General features: G+C 39.1%; 1 protein-coding gene across 1 annotated transcript; it reads right to left on the reverse strand.

Moving 5' to 3' along the window:
* Positions 1-12,969: 12,969 nt before the first annotated feature.
* Positions 12,970-14,258, reverse strand: S100A9 (S100 calcium binding protein A9). The gene is made up of 2 exons (XM_049765835.1): positions 14,115-14,258; positions 12,970-13,301 (listed from the first exon to the last, which is right to left on the reverse strand). The coding sequence occupies exons 1-2, from the start codon at positions 14,250-14,252 to the stop codon at positions 13,107-13,109; spliced, it is 333 nt and encodes a 110-aa protein (XP_049621792.1). The 5' UTR covers positions 14,253-14,258; the 3' UTR covers positions 12,970-13,106.
* Positions 14,259-17,501: the final 3,243 nt, after the last annotated feature.

A 17,501-nucleotide genomic window follows, 5' to 3' on the forward strand; every position in this document is an offset into this window, starting at 1 on the left:
GAATTGTCCAAAAGATCAATCAAACCTAAAGAAAAATTCAATGCAATTCCCATCAAAATTCTTATAACATTCTAACATTCTTCAGGATTTAGAACAAATTACCAAAATTTTTATGACAACATTAAGCTGCAGGATAGCCAATGCCATTCTTAGAAAAATAAGGGCAGATATTGAATTCCTGACTGTAAATTGTACAATAAAACTATCATCATCAAAATCGGGGTAGTCCAAGACCCATCAGATAAGGGGCTAATATCCAAAATATACAAGGCACTGACAGAACTTTACAAGAAAAAAATCTAATCCCATCAAAAAATGAGGAAAAGAAATGGACAGGCAGTTTGACAAAAAAGAAATACAAATGGCCAAGAGGCACATGAAAAAATGCTCCACATCATTAATCATCAGAAAGATGCAAATCAAAACAACTATGAGGTACCACCTCACACCACAGAGATTGGATCATCTCACAAAGAATGAGAGCAAGCAGTGCTGGTGGGGATGTGGAGAGAAAGGGACTCTTATTTACTGCTGGTGGGAATGCCATCTAATCCAGCCTTTATGGAAAGTGATATGGAGATTCCTCCAAAAACTGGAAATTGAGCTCCCATATGTTCCATCTATACCACTCCTAGGGATATACCCTAGGAACACAAAAATAACAGCACAAGAAATTCCTTCCTCATACCTATATTAATTGCCGTGCTATTTACAATAGCCAGATTCTGGAAACAACCAAGATGCTCTTCAACAGATGAATGGCTAAAGAAACTGGGGGTACATATACACCACCAGAATATTATGCAGCCCATCAGGGAGAGACTAAGTCATGAAATTTTCCTATACATGATGTACATGGAATCTATTATGCTGATGGAAATAAGTCAAGGGAGAGAGAAGACACAGAATAGTCTCACTCATACATGGGTTTTTAAGAAAAAGAAAAGACATTTTTGCAACAATCCTCAGAGACAAAGAGAGGGAGGGCTGGGAGGTCCAGCTCACAACATGAAGTTCACCACAAGAGTGTGAGCTGCAGTTAGAGAAATAACTACACTGAGAACTATCATAACAATGTGAATGAATGAGGGAAGTAGAAAGCCTGTCTAGAGTACAGGCAAGGATGGGTGGAAAGATGAGATTTGGGGACATTGGTGATGGGAATGTTTACACCAGTGAAGGGGGGTGTTCTTTACATGACTGAAACCTAAATACAATCATATTTGTAGTCAAGGTGTTTAGATAAAAGATATTAAAATTAAAAAATAATAAAAATGTTGAGGTAGTACTGGAATAAAAAATATACTCTTAGATCAACAAAATATACATAGTAGAGATATATCCATAGATTTTATTGGCAATTAATCTATTACAAGTGACTTAGAGCACTGGGATAAGGTCTGGAACAAAAGCCTCCTGAGAAAAGTGACAACAGAAATAAATTTGAATCCATACCTCACACTAAAAACAAAAGTTAATTCAAAATATTTCATGATCCTGTTATTAGATCAGAAACATAATATGAATAAAATTACTCATAACTTTTAGGGTCAATACTTTTAAGAGAATTTTGAATAATCTCATTTTTAAGACAGTACCAACAAAAATAAACATAAAATTATAAAGTGGAATTCTGGTAAATTTTAACAATTACATGAAAATATTTTAGGTTAAAGATAAAAAGATATCTAGGAATAGCAGGAAATATTTAACAAAAATTTGTCAAATTACACAAAAAAGTAAACATTACATATTAAATATTTTAGTATAGATTACATATTAAGTTACTATAAATCACTAGTAATACTTCATCAACAAAACCAGCAAAGAAAAAACCATCAATTAAAGGGGAAAGGAAATGAACTAGAATTTTGCACAAACTGAAAATATGGATTGCCTAATCATAGGAAAATTCGAATTATCATTTAATCATTATCATTGTCAGATTAAATGAAAATCAAACAGCAATGAGGTAGTCATCTCACATCAGTGAAGAGGGCATGTAATCCAGACAGACAAACAAAAACCCCACTTGCAGGAACAAAATGTTCAGGGATGTGATATCAAAAGACTCCTAAACTCTCATGAGTTGTCTGGTTCAACACCTATGGAAGACAGTATAAATATTTTCAACCAGTCACCATGACCCCAATAAAAAATATTCAAACAAAACATAAAATAGGACCGGGAAGATAGATAGTACAGTGGGTAATGAGTATAGAGCTATGAATAGCCCTAATTATTATCAGTTGTGAACCCGAAACAACAAGAAATAATAATAAAACTCTCATATGTTCCTATGATCCATCTTCTTGCCATCTGTCACTAGAACAAAAAACATTATTCAGAAAGAATAAGTCCACACAATGCTAGTGTATTGCAATGCCTAGTACATATACACAGGCTGAGGAAACAGTTTCAGATGCTTGAGACAGACAAAGGGATATAATATTGATAATGTAATGCTAAGAAGATATAAGAAAAGATAAAATCATGCAGTCATTGTAGCATGAGCAGAAAATAGAAGATAGCATGGTAAGCAAAATAAAGCAGAGGGCAAAGAAATAAAACACCAACTACAATCATGTTTGTAATCAAATTCTATAAAGTATTAATAAAGAAAAAACAAATGTAAAAAAAAGAATAAAGGTAAGGAAATACTCCTCAAATAGTTAAAGCAAATATTTGTCCTGGATTTAATTTTATAATGCCAAGGTGGTGTAGGGGATGTGGGGGAGATGAGGAAGAGGTTTAGAAATGATGTAAGGACATTGGCAACTTCTCTTGGGCACTGTAGGAGACGTGCATTTACACTATATATCACAACCATGAACATCAACACTATTGTCAACATGTGACATACTGAGAAGAGAGATATAATAAAATTTCAGGCTTTTATTACAGCAGCAAATAACCTTACACATCAGGAATCCTATTTTATCAATACTAAAGAACCAATATTTAGATACCTGAGCAGTTTAGCAAACACATTTCTCAAGAAAAGAATTACTCATGATCCCATCCCTTGACACAGTTGATTAAATTAGAGCACAGAGAGCTTATACACAAAAGTTTTCCAATTTGTAGCAGAGACACAAATAAACTGAAATAAATCTATTCGTTGATGATAATGTAAACACTACAACAATCCCTTAGTATCACCATGTGTGCCCCCCCCCAAGGTAGCAGTGATTAGTTCAAAATATATTTATGGGACCAGAGCATTGGCACAAGGGGTAAGATGTCTGCCTTGCCCATGCTAGCCTAGGACGGACTGCAGTTCGATACCCTAGCATCCCATATGGTCTCCCAAGCCATGAGAGATTTCTGAACGTATAGCCAGTAGTAACCCCTGAGTCTCACCGGGTGTGGCTGAAAAACCAATATATATATACATATATAAGTAGGTTTATACAGTCATTTTGATAAATATGATTTATTTGATATGATGTAATAAATATTGATAAATAGGTTTATACAGTCATTTTATTTTAACATTTAAAACATTCTATTTTAGATACTGTGGCCAATAACACAGTTGATGATAAGATTACATGCATATTCTGTTCCAACACCATCACCTCAGCCAGAGTGTCTGCTTCCCTCCACCATTATCTCCTTGTCCTCATCCTCAAGCACCACTCCTTTCTCACTCCCAATCCATGGTAACCTCAGTTTCAGGTCTTGGTTTTTGCCATCACTTGAAAAAACATGACAGACATCCTACAAATATGTCCATAGATGATTTTTTAAAGGAATTTTGATTTATCTTCATAATAAACTACTAAATATTGGAAAAAATAAATGAGAACTACATTGGCGGTGGAGTGATTTTAACATTCATAGTTAAGGGACCAAAACCAGGGAACAAAACCACAACAAAAGAAGTGAGAGCAAAATAGAAGTATAGTTTTAGTATAGAGAGCATAGTACTTGAAGCTTCATCTGAAAAACTTTGCTTTGTAGTTTGTCCCTGGAATTAAGAAAGGGGCAATGAAAAGTTATGAAAAAAATCATATCCAAAACAAGAAAGGAAATGAAATAAAATTATCGGCATATAATTTTGAAACATGTTTTCCATAAAGACTGGTCTAGATGGCATTCCCACCAGCAGTGAATGAGAGTTCCTTTCCACATCCCCGGTAGCACTGATTGTTCTTGTTCTTTGTAATGTGTGCCAGTCTCTGTGGCATGAGGCATGAGACGATAACTCATTGTTATTTTGACTTGCATCCTCTCTGATTATTAGTGGTGTGTGAGCATTTTTTCATGTACCTTTTGGCCATTTGTATTTCTTCTTTGAGGAAGTGTCTGTTCATTTCTTCTCCCCATTTTTTTGATGGGGTTAAATGTTTTTTTCTTTTTTCAGTACCTTGTACATCTTAGATATTAGCCCCTTATCTGATGGATACTGAGTGATAAGTTTCTCCAATTCTGTGGGTGACCTTTGTATCTTAGTCACTGTTTCCTTTGAGGTGCAGAATCTTCTCATCTTAATATAATCCCATATGTTTATCTCCACTTTCACTTGTTTGAACAGTGCTGTTTTCTGCTTGAAGACATCTTTAGTCTCAATGTCATAAAGTGTTTTACCTACTTGTTCTTCTATATACCTTATGGTTCCAGGTCTGATATTAAGATCTTTTATCCACTTGGATTTGACCTTTATGCATGGTGTCAGATGGAGGTCCGAATTCTCTCTTTTGCATGTGGCTGACCAGTTGTTCCAACACCACTTGTTGAAGAGGCTTTCCTTGCTCCATTTTGCTTTTCTTGCCTATTTATCAAAAATTAATTGATTGCATGTCTGGGGAACATTTTCTGAATACTCGTCTATTCCACTGATTTTAGGGTATGTCTTTATTCCAAGACCATGTTTTAATGATTATTGCTTTGAAATACAATTTAAAGTTGGGGAAAGTGATGCCTCTATCTTCTTTTTCTATAGGATTGCTTTAGTTATTCATGGGTATTTATTGTTCCAAATAAATTTCAGGAGTGTTTGATCCACTTCTTTGAAGAATGTCATTGGTATCCTTAGGGGAATTGCATTAAATCTGTACAAAGCCATTTTATTGCCATTTTAATTATTTTAACCTTCCTAATCCATGAACAGGTTATGTGTCTCCATTTCCTTGTGTTTTTTGTTCTTGAGGCAGAGTTTTGTAGTTTTCTTTGTAGAGGTCCTTCACCTCTTTAGTTAAGTTGACTCCAAGGTATTTGTGTTTGTGTGGCACTAACATGAATGGGATTTTTTAAATGTCCATTTCTTCTCTATTATTATTGGTGTATAAGAAGGCTGTTAGTGGGGCCGGGCGGTGGCGCTAAAGGTAAGGTGCCTGTCTTGCCTGCGCTAGCCTTGGACGGACCGCGGTTCGATCCCCCGGTGTCCCATATGGTCCCCCAAGCCAGGAGCAACTTCTGAGCACATAGCCAGGAGTAACCCCATGAGCGTTACCGGGTGTGACCCAAAAACCAAAAAACAAAAAAAAAAAAAAAAAAAAAGAAGGCTGTTAGTTTTGCATGTTAATTTTATAGCCTGCCACTTATCTATGAGAATCTATTATTTCTAGCAGCTTTTTGGTAGAATCTTTAGGATATTCTAAATATAATAGCATGTCATCTGCAAACAGTGAGAGCTTGACTTCTTTCTTTCTTATCTGGATGCCCTTGATATCTTTTATTTGCCTAATTACTATGGCAAGAATTTCCAGTACTATGATGAATGGGGAGTGGTGAGAGGGGCAAGCCTGTGGTCCTTATACCAGATTTCAGAGGAAAGGCTTTTAGTTTATCCGCATTGTGAATAATATTTGCCATTGGCTTGTGGAAGATGGCCTTGACTATATTTAGAAAAGTTCCTTCCATTCCCATATTGTTGAGAGTTTTTATCATGAATGGGTGTTGGTCCTTATAGAATGCCATCTCCACATCTATTGATATGATCATAATGTTTTATATGGTGTTTGTGTTGGATGTGATTAATGTATGTTAAACCATGCTTGTATTCCTGGAATGAAACCTACTTGGTCCATAGGTAGTGTATGACCTTCTTGATGAGCGTTGGATCCTATTTGCCAGGGGTTTTTATTGAGGATCACTGCATCTGTGGTTCATTAGTGATATTTGTCTATGGTTATCTTTTTTTGCACATCTTTGTCCTGATTTTTGTATCAGGGTGATGTTAGCTATTTGGAAGTGTTTCTATTTCTTCAATTTCCTGAAAAAGCTTGAAAAGTGTTGGTAGTAGAAAGTTGGTAGTAGTTGAAAGATTTGAAAGAATTTGTTAGTGAATTCCTACTGGGCCCTGGCTTTTGTTTTTTGGGAAGACTTCTGCTTATTTTAATTACCTCAGTAGTTGATGGATCTGTTTAGTTAAGGCTAGATAATTCCTAATTCAACCATGGAAGATGATAATATTCCAAGAATTTGGTCCATTTCTTCTCCAGGTTCTCATGTTTTGTGGCATAGAATTTCTCAAAGTATTTTCTGATTATCCTTTGAATATCTTTAATTATCTGTAGTGATCTTCCCCTTTTCATTTCTAATCCAGTTTATTAGTTTCTCACTTTCTCTCCCTTTCTTTGTGAGTTTTGCTAGTGTTTATCAATCCTGTATATTTTTTTCAAAGAACCAATTTTCGTTTTTGTTAATCTTCTAAGTGTTTTTTTTTTTTTGGATTTCCACTTCATTGATATCTTCTCTTTATTATTTCCTTCTGCCTATCATGCTTTTCACAAATATTCTTGAAGTATTACTTACATTCCGAGCAGCAAGCTTTTAGGGTCCTTTTTTAGCCGTAGAACAATTATAGCAAATACAAGTAGGGTTCAAATTAAAAAGTCACCTCTTGTTTCTCATTCACATGTTTTCCAATTTCTATCCCAGAGTCTTCTCTCTCGAAATCCTCCTGGTCAGTGTTTGTTCTTTTCATTTATTTGTTTTGGGAGCAACACTCAATAATGCTCAAGAATTATTCCTGGCTATGTTCTCAGGAATCACTTCTGGTAGGCTCAAGGTATGATATGGGATACCAAGAATAAAACCCAGGCATGTCTCATGCATAGCAACCTTACCCACTATACTATCTCTCCAGTCCTGGTTTATGTTTACATCTTGTTCCTAGAGAGCATTATAGAGTAGATGGTTTAAATCATACATGATATGCTAGTAGTGCTGTTGGGAGAGTGCAGAATAGGCCTCCATTGGGCCCTGTTCAGTGTCATGGGGGCACTAGAGGTTTTGCTATGTGAGGACCCACCTTTCCCCAAGTTTTATTGATGCTAGAAGGCCCATGATGGTATTGATTACCAATACACTCAACCATTTAAATCTTTCCATTGTGATGACCTTTTTTCATGACTAGGGCCTTAGAAGGAAGTCCCTGTTTCATTGTGACCCTGAGTCATTTTTCAAGGACAAACTCCTCCCTGAAAGTTCTCTAGCTACAATGATTATCATGACCAGGAAGATAGAAGGTTACAAGTAAGGGAAAGACTCAATGAGAGAATGTAGGAAGGGCAAAGACATACAGGATTAAAACCTGATAGAAAGGAGAGCCTGCTGGGGAAGGAAGAGAAGGAGGGTTGATTTGAATTGAAGCCACACTGCTCACACCACAGACCCGCTGTTCCTACCAGGTGCCCAGCCTTGCCTTAAGTGGGCAACAAGCCCTCCTTCAGCACACAATCCATGAATGACTATTCCAGATTTTTGAGCATAAAGGAGGACAAAATTCCAGAGAAAAGGTGAAACCTTGATTCCTCCTAGAAAGATAACTGCTGACCCTGACCCAGCTATCACACCCCTGCTCATGGGAATAGGAAAGGACCACCTCTGAAGGTCAGACTAGGGAGTATCTCTGAGTACTCTGAGTCAAGAGCTACCCACATTTTGAGGTAGAGAGAATCGTTCAGAGGCAATAGGGTTTGAGCAACCAGGTGTTTCTGGCTTTTCCATCCCTTTGGTAAATTGGAGTGTCCAAAATCCATGACACACAAGGCTTTCTACACTACAAGTTTTTAGGTCACAGCAAAGAATGGGGCTGGTCTTGAAAGGAAGTCCAGAGTTGACTGAACTGAGCTTGTGACACGGTTGTGTCACATTGCTTCATCAGATTGGTGAAAGCTGAGGGTTTTCTTCCATATAAGGTTTTGGGAAACAGAACATAATATCATCTTTTTCCTCAGAGGGTATGGGCTATACCTGCTTGGAAAAGATGGGATTGGGAGAGTTTTGAGTGCAATTTCTAATCAGCACTCCACATGATCTATCTTGCAGCTTCTTCAGGGTTCTGAAACCTGTGGTCTCATCTATATTCCCAAAACCTTCCTAAATATCACAGAGTTTCCCAGATACAAATACAGATGGTCCTAGAACAACTTGGGGGACTAGGAATGCCAACTAAAAGTGTAATTTGAAAACACATGTTATAGCTATTTTTTTTTTTACATGTTAGTTCTGACTGCACAATGATGTAGCTGCTAATGTTTGTGTTGTGAACTGGAAACCTCCCTGATAACATGGGTGATTAACATTTTTGTGTGGTGATATGGGGACTATCTACTAAATTCTTATTGCGTTGTAGCTGTAAAAAAAAGGAAATGTGATTAAGAAAAATACATTTGGAGTTCTTAATCTATTTATTTAAATCTGGGTACATGATTATTTTACAAAGTGAATCTTATCTCTCAGTGTGTATATCAATGTTGTCATTCTAGGATACAGAATACTATATATGGGAACACCAGAAATAAAAAGATGATGTGAAAATTTGATGATATGAAGATTCATAGTTTTGACAATATTATATTGAAATAACCTGTATACATAATGCACTAGATCTCTCCATCCTGTTGAATTAAAGGGCAGCTGTGCAAATAAATTATGTCCTCCCCATTAAAATATCAGTGCTATACATTTTTTATGCATAAAGTATCAGTGATAGGGCCCTAGGGATGGGATTCATCACATCTTCTCCTCACCCCACCCCATCCTTGGTACTCCTCAAATCTCTCATTCTGAACAGTGAATTTTCTCTGTTCTTGTTTTTCACTGGACTTTTCATATATGTTCTACTTCTTCAGAAGTATCAACACAAAGTTATAAAATCACCACACACAAATTCATATCACTACTTTTGTGAATATAATGAGATAGATATAAAATAGTATTGAAATATTATCCATATTCAAAGTAGTACCCCAATAAGAGAAACCAAAGAGGCAATAATTGAAACAACAAAAAAATAAACAAAGGGAACTACATAAAAATCAACAAGTTTCTACACGACAAAAGAAAACCCAAATATAATAAAAAGAATCTTATGAATGGAGAAAATATTTCTACACACCCACATCAAGATAAGGACTGGTATCTAAGATCCTATAAAGAACTCACAACGATCAACCAAAAAAATTCAATAATCTCATCCAAAAGTGAGAAGAGATGAACAGATTCTTTCCCAAAGAAGACATCAAGATGTCAAATAGTCATATAAAGTGCTCATCCTCACTCATAATCATGAGGAAAATCCACATCAAAGTAGCACTGAGATATCTCATGCCAATGAAAACACTACATATTAAAAAGACTGAATATAGTGTTAGAGAGGTTGCGGTAATAAAGAAACCCTCACTCACTGTTGGTGAAATGTTGCCTGGTCCAAATTCTGTGGAAAGAAATATAGAGATTTCTAAAAAAAAAAAATAATAGAAGTAGAATTCCCATATATTCAGTGATACCACTTCTCAGCTTCTATCACAAAAATCACAAAATGTCCATTTTAAAGGATATATGCACATTTATGTTCATAGTCACAATACAAAAACTAAAATATGTAAACAATTCAAATGCCCAACTATGGATAAATGGATGAAGAAATGTGGTATGTACAGAATAGAATACTATGCTGCTCTAAAAAGAAAATAAGGCAGATATTGAATTTCCTGACTGTAAATTGTACAATAAAACTATCATCATCAAAATCGGGGTAGTCTCTGCAGACACAATTCACCAATTTGACCAAGACTCCAGGTATATTTGGGCTAGTATTTGGGTTGATATCATAAGGTCTCTCTCTCTCTCCCTCTTCTTTCTTTTTCTTTCTCTTTCTTTCTTCTTTCTTTCTTTCTTTCTTTCTTTCTTTTTCTTTCTTTCTTTCTTTCTTTCTTCTTTCTTTCTTCTTCTTTCTTTCTTTCTTTTCTTTCTTTCTTTCTTTCTTTCTTTCTTTCTTTCTTCTTCTTTCTTTCTCTTTCTTTTTTTTCTTTTTCTTTCTTTCTTTCTTTTCTTTCTTTCTTTCTTTCTTTCTTTCTTTCTTTCTTTTCTTTCTTTTTTTTTTCTTTCTTTCTTTTCTTCTTTCTTTCTTTCTTCTTTCTTTTCTTTCTTCTTTCTTCTTTCTTTCTTTTCTTTCTTTCTTTCTTTCTTTCTTTCTTTCTTTCTTTCTTTTTTCTTTCTTTCTTTCTTTCTTTCTTTCTTTCTTTCTTTCCACACCCAATGATGCTCAGCAGTTACTCCTGGCTATGCACTCAGAAATCGCTCCTGACTTGGAGGGACCATATGGGATGTCAGGGATAGAACCCAGGTCTGTCCTGGGTCAGCCACATGCAAGGCAAACGCCCTGCATGCCCACTCCATTGCCATCTTCTTGTACTTCTGAAGGCCCTGGTAGTTGAAACCAGGCCACAAATGCAGTCATCATGCCAGCACCTGGCTATCTCCATATACCCAGTCTGTTCTCAAAAGAGATATAAATCAAGCTGTGAAAAATTTGGGGTACATTGGCCACACAACTGAAAGCTGGCAATCTCAGGGGGAGAGGGCTGGCCAAATCTCCAATCTACCAAAGCCAAGTTTGCTGCACCCATCAATCACAATGGTCGCATTGCCAGTGGCTCTGCTTCAAGACTCCTCTACTGCTCTCTGAAGAAAAAAAAAAAAAGCAGTCTGACCAAACAGGTATGCCAATATTTGTGCTGATATCAGAGTGAGTGTTGATACCCTCTCTTCTTCCCTTCCATTGACTATTGTACTTCCAGAAGTCCTAACAGCTAAAAAAGACCCTACAAAAAGCTACATTATCATCAACTGCTTGGAATTTTCTGGATAGTGCTGCTAACATTTACAGCCCCCATAGTAACTCCATTTTCTTTTTTCTTTTTATTGTCACCCATAGGTACAAATCAATTTAAATACTGATGTGTATCTGAAGCCACCTCATGTTTAGAAACAAACTAACAGAAATGTCAACTAGCAACAGAGCCTACTAAACCTTCTGATAATGACTTAATAACATCATTGAAGATATAATAACTTTCATAAATTTGCTTGTGAATGGACTTATTTCTTCTCTTTTCTCTTTCTTTCTCTTCTTTTTTTCTTTTTTCTTTAGTTCACTTCCATTTACCTGGAAACAAATGTAGTATTATCAACTATTTCTCCTATATGATACGTGCTCTTTAAATAAAGTAAATCAATTTTTAAAGGATATCTGTGAGACTACAAAAATAAAAAGGAAAGGAAAGGAAAAGACAAAAAGTATATGCATGTTTGTCCAGATCCAGACCCTTAATTTTCACGCTGGTTTTTCTTACTCTGAGCCCAGTTACACTTTTTAAATTGTGATTGTGACCCTTTCAGAGCCTGAGGGAGGATAATCTAGGAATCCCAGTTTTCTGGGGGAATGACTAGGGCTTTTGGACTTTGCACATGAAGCTTTCCAGTCTGGCGTTGGAAACAATTTCACTACTTTGCCTTGGGTCTCTCAGACCTGTGTAGAACCCTAAACCTTAGCTCTGAGGTCTTCAGGGCTAGATACAACAAGGCTGGAGTCACAGAGGAAGCCAGGGGAGGACCAGCATCCAACCACCTGCTGCTTTCTTTATTCTCAGTACTTCACAAGGACTATATCACCACAAGATGTAGAATTGGTCTTGTTTTATACCATGCCCCATTTTCTTCATTTGTAACACCAAGAGGTTACTGTTAATCTTTTTCACACTCAGTAATACCAGTAATGATAGATCCTTCTTCTGCTGGAAAGACATGGCATTGCAAATGCCCCTCCCCTGGGCAGAGACTATAAAAGACCTCAGTCTGGTGTAACCCAGGAAAGGGATTTGATGGCAAAGCTCCCAGATTAGGCAACAGACACTGATGGCACAGAAGTCACTGTGTGTGGTGTGTATCAGGCATGAGCAACTGGGTCTAGAGTCCCGTGAATGGGAAGCCGCTGCTCCTAGGAAGCCACTCAGCAGCAGAGTTTGCAATGCCCAGTATCAATACCAGGGGCTAGAAGAACTGTAAGACCTCCCCCTAAACAAAGAGAACACTCAAATTCACCTCCATGGCTTAGCCTCAGACTCATTACCTCCAAAGACCCCCTGCAGCCAGCAGCCAGCCTCAAGTTGTGTGTTGAAGCCTCAGCTCTAGAGATAAAAGAGGCAGTTCCTTCAGTTCTTTCTCACCCAAAAGAGAGGTCTTTCTCACACACACACACTGCAGGCAGCAGGGTCTTAGCCTGCACTCCCAGGTTTTCCCACATGTGCCCCTTTCTCGGAGTCCACGAGAGGATGCCAGTTCCAATCAGAGATGTTCCTGCTCTCATGGACTTAGATGAAGTTGGTAGGTACTTGCCCACAACCCCAAACTGTCCTTGTTCCCACTGTCCAAACTCTTTACCTCCTCCACATTGCCTGTCTGGATTCCCTTCTAGGCCCTCCAGAGGAATAAGGTTCTTTTGAGACAGAACTCTGAGGAAGAGGGATCCCCTTTTGCATAATATGGTGATAAAATCTGATTGACAGGTTCATTGGATGTGACTGAGCTCTGAGTCAGAGGGCAAGTCACAGACAGGTAGGGGATTTTTAGGTCATTTTTCACTATGTGTTTTCTGAATGTATGGGTGCAGCTAAAGAGTGCTCATTACCCAAGAGGCCGTGCAGGAAGTGATGGAAGAAACACAAAGGCAACTGACTTGAAGGAAACTTTATTTTGGCCTTATCTCCCAGTTTTCAAAGGATAACTTAGACATATGGCCAGGTGGTCCTGGAGCCCCAGTGGATCAGAACCATGGGCAGGTTTCCAATTAGTGGCAATGGCCACGTCCTTTACCTCCCTCCCCCGAGCCCTGGCCCATGGCTGTGGCCTTGCCCTTTGGGGGTGTTCTTGTGCATCTCCTCATGGGACGCATTAACCAGCTTTGCTATCAGTACGACAAACTCCTCGAAGCTCAGCTGCTTGTCTCCATTTGTGTCCAGGTCCTCCATGATGTCTTTGATGACAGCCTCATTCCTGCACTTTTGCTGCAGTTTGGAGAGAGGAGGAAGTAAGAACTCACTGCAAACAGCACAGGGGTACAGAAAATGCCCAGGCATCAAAAGCATAAGAACCTTGATTCCTTAGCCTCAATACAAATAGAAATGACATAGACTCTGTGTGTACATTGAGCAGGAAGTGGGTATGTTCCTCACCCTGCTTTCCACCTTCTCTTTCATTCAGAGCTCTGGTTCTCTCCACTTTACAGGAAAGAACTGAGACCAGAGACCTTCATAGGACCATACAAGATACAGTGTTTTCTCCTTAGATCTACCTGACCAGGTAAAATATGTGTCTCCCAGAAAGATAGGCAGCAGAAGGGGAGGAAAAGGTCTTATAATTATGTTTTTTATAGAGGATGACTCTCAAGAGCAAAAGAGAGAAAATGCAAATTCCAAGCTGATTCAACCTATGCCTTGCCCTTCCCAGCATCCTGCCCACTATACTCCTTTCTTCATGCCTTTCCCTCAATACCAGAGAAGTTGTGACAGGGTGAAAGATGGGAAGGTGGAGGGAAGAAGGGACTCCTTCCCCTACCAAGGCTGCAGCTGCCTGTCTCCCATTCTCCCGATCACTGTAGCTCCAATGGAACCAACCCCCCTTCCCCTCCTGAGTAGTATCCCCAATGATCCAGCTTCCCTCCTGATAGCTTCTTGAAGATGAAAATGATGGCATGTGGGACTTTCAGGGTCAGGATCATGGGTCTAGAATCTTATTCTTGACCATCACCTGCTGTAGCTCTCTCCTCCACTAGACTAAGTGGCTTGTCTAGATCAGGTCCAGTAGGAATTAAGACTTACAGTGAGGAAGTTTGGCAGCTCTTTTTTGGCGAAATCTTTAAATTCTCTCTGGTTCATGGTGTCCGGGTGGCCCAGTCTGCGGGAGTACTGATGGAAGATGTTGATGATCAACTCAACGTTGTTCTCGATCCTTGGCATCCTGTCTGTTATCTTTGTGCACCTGTCTGAGCAATGGAGAAGCTGGGATCAGTCACTAGGAAAGACTCTTGGGATGTCTTGATGACTTCTAAGGGATGCAGGCAACCATGCCAGGGAGACATAAAATAAAAAGAAAATACAAGTCCATAATTGGCAAATCAGAAATAGTGTTTGTAATACTTGGAGAGTAACAACAAACAGAAGGAAGTTTAAAGACTCCAGCAGAACATGAGCTAGGAAATGGAAGGAAACTTAATCATGAGTGGGTTCATCATGAGGAGTTCTAGAAGGAGATATGAAAAGAAGTTAGGTGTGTGGTGGGAGGATGAGAGAGAAAGAAGATAGGGCAGCAGGCAGGCTCCAGCCTGGGCACGCCAACAGCTCACTTACCCAAACCAAGGAACCACACAGAGATTTTGACCATCGTGCTGAGGGCTTCAGCATTTATAGACAGATCATTTGAATATTGCCTCACTGGAGAACAGTGTGGTAACCTGAAATTGAGCTGTCACTGCCAGGAAGGGGGCAGGAGTGGGACAGGAAGTGTTCACATAACACTTCTGGTTATTTTATGAAATTCCCAGCCCAGGTCCTGGAGCTGATTTTTGAGGAAGCTGGTAGTAATCACCTGTCTTCTCTCTCTGCCCCTCCTTGCCTTGTGGAGGTCTGAAAACATTGTAGAGGCAGCACACATGGACTCTAATGCCCAGCAGACTCTTTGCTCTTGTGTTCAACGCAATAAAGAGAATTGAGCCTGCCTCCAGAGCTTTCTGGGCTTGGGGAGTGAGTCAGGCCTTAAACAGATCCTCAGAGATGGAGGTGGAATTTGTGAACCCAGAGAGTGACTGCAGATGAGGCACAGATTTCTGTTTCTTGGTCCTGAGAGATTCTTGACATCAGATACAAATGTTTTCAGTGACTCTACTTCTCTCCTAGCACCTTGACCCACCACAGAGCCATGTCTCACAGGGGTAGAGGAGGTGATTTCCTGCAGATCCCTGTACAAGCATTTACCTGCTCCACCTTGGCTGGGATCTTTGGTTTCTCAGTCCCACTCCCTACTACCCAGAACACAGTACACAAAATCCTGGAAGTGGGCCCCCATAGGCCAATATACACCCCTGTCCACATAAAAGTTTGTTCTGATGCTGTTACCTACCCCAGGAGTGCCCTATCCACCCTGCTGACTCAGTTCTGAGGCCAACTTGTCCAGGAAGCCCATTCTGCTTCCTCATTAGGAATTCCTTTCTTGTTTCCTATAGTGGCCATTACCTCTTCCTCTCTTGTTTTCAACTTATTTGCATGCTTTTTCTTTAAGGACAATTGACTTTACACCCTACTCAAGAGCTCTGATTCCTGGTTATGAACTTCCTAGTACAGAGCCCATGACTGGGCCCAGCAGATACCCCCACTTTTGTGAGTAAGCCACGTGATGTTCCTTGGCCCAGGAGCCCTAAGTAAAGCCTACAGTGGTGGATGCCTTCTTGCAGCCTCTCCTCTCCTCTCCATCATAGAGGGCACTTTTTTTTTTCCACCTTCACTGTCCTTTGATTTAATCTTCCCAAAGATGTTTCCTACTCTCTGGGCTTTCCTGAATCGTGATTAGTTTTTGTCAGAGAGAACAATTTTGGATTGAGAATATCTTGTCATGTACTTTTGAAATCTCATATAAAACTGTGCTTAAATTTTCAGACCCTGGGGCTGGAGCAGTGGCGCAAGCAGTAAGGCATCTGCCCTGCTGGCATTAGCCTAAGATGGACTGTGATTAAATCCTGCATCCCATATGGTCCCCCAAGCCAGGAGTGATTTCTGAGCGCATAGCCAGGAGTAGCCCCTGAGCATTACTGGGTGTGATGGCCTAAAAAACAAAACAAAACAAAAAAATTTCAGATCAGAAGGGCCTGAGTGATAGCATAGTGGTAAGGCATTTGCCTTGCACATGCTGACCCAGGACAGACCTGTGTTCAATCCCCAGCGTCCCAACTGGTCCCTGAGCCAGGAGTGATTTTTGAGCTCAAAGCCGTAAGTAACCCCTGAGCATCACTGGGTGTGGCCCAAAAAACAAAAACAAAAATTTCAGTCCAGAATAATAGCACAACAGGTAGGGTATTTGCTTTGCATATTGCCAACCCAGGTTCAAACTTTGAAATATCCCTGAGCCTGCCAGGAGTAATTTCTGAGCTCAGAGTCAGGAGTAACCCTTGAGCACTGCCAGGTGTGGCCCAAAAACAAACAAAAATTTCATATCAAAAGACCAGATATGTATTGCAGTGGTATAGCATAAGCCTTGTATGTCAGAAGCACAAATTTTGATCCCCAACATGAAAATATTGAAAACAGAGAGTTTAAACCAACTATGTGACCTTACACAATTTACTTAACCTCTCTAGGCCTTACTTTCTGTATCAGTGCAATAGGTTAATAACAGGACCAAGTTTGCAGACAGAAAGAATACACATAAAGTTGGAAGCATTCAATACATAAGGATCATTTGCTATCATATCATTTACACACACACTTACAACACTTCTGAGTGTTGAAAAGGTGCTCAACGCAGTGTCAAGCACTGTTTAGGCAGAGTTCATGCTGTAATCAATGAGCAAAAAGGTCTGCACTGTCTATCCCCACTGTGTGTTGATGGTAATGCTCCTGGGTAGTGTGATTTGGTGCTTGAGCCATAATTAGTAGGAAAATATTGTCCCCAAGATCATATTCCTAATCACACTGTAAACTTCTGAGTGTTACTAAAATGGAAAATCTTATGTATAGAAATAAGTTCTTATCTAATAGAGATAAGAATCCATAAATTTTGTAATACAGGGGCACCTCCCACTCTGAACATTTGTCATAAAGATTCAACTTAGACCTCAAGTGATCAGACATCAACCATCCAACCCTGAACCCCTGATCCCAACCTTAGAGCATTCTGATGACAAGGAAACAGCAACAATCTTGATCCAAATTCAGGTTGCCCTACCTCATCACCTAATGTTGAGATGAAATCAGAAGACCCTCCATCCTAGGATCTGTGCAAAAATCAAGATCACTAATTACAGAAGACTGACTACAACAATCTCCACTGAGCAGAACTTTTCCTGGCCCATAAAGACTCTAACCTAGGCTTCATCCTAGGATTTGTGCAAAACTATGATCTCTAATTACAGAAAACTGACTTTGACAACCATGACTGAGCAGAATATTTCCTGGCATCATAAAGAAAGACCTTGGGGTTTGACATGTAACATTTCC

This window comes from Suncus etruscus, chromosome 19 (genome assembly GCF_024139225.1).
Source record: "Suncus etruscus isolate mSunEtr1 chromosome 19, mSunEtr1.pri.cur, whole genome shotgun sequence".
Lineage (NCBI taxonomy): Eukaryota > Metazoa > Chordata > Mammalia > Eulipotyphla > Soricidae > Suncus > Suncus etruscus.

Bases quoted from the DNA above. Each gene is read 5' to 3' on its own strand.
- S100A9 (XM_049765835.1), bottom strand. From the start codon at position 14,252: ATGCCAAGGATCGAGAACAACGTTGAGTTGATCATCAACATCTTCCAT. The intron at 13,302-14,114 runs GTAAGTCTTAAT...TCCAAACTGCAG, and splicing joins AGCTGCCAAACTTCCTCACT to CAAAAGTGCAGGAATGAGGC.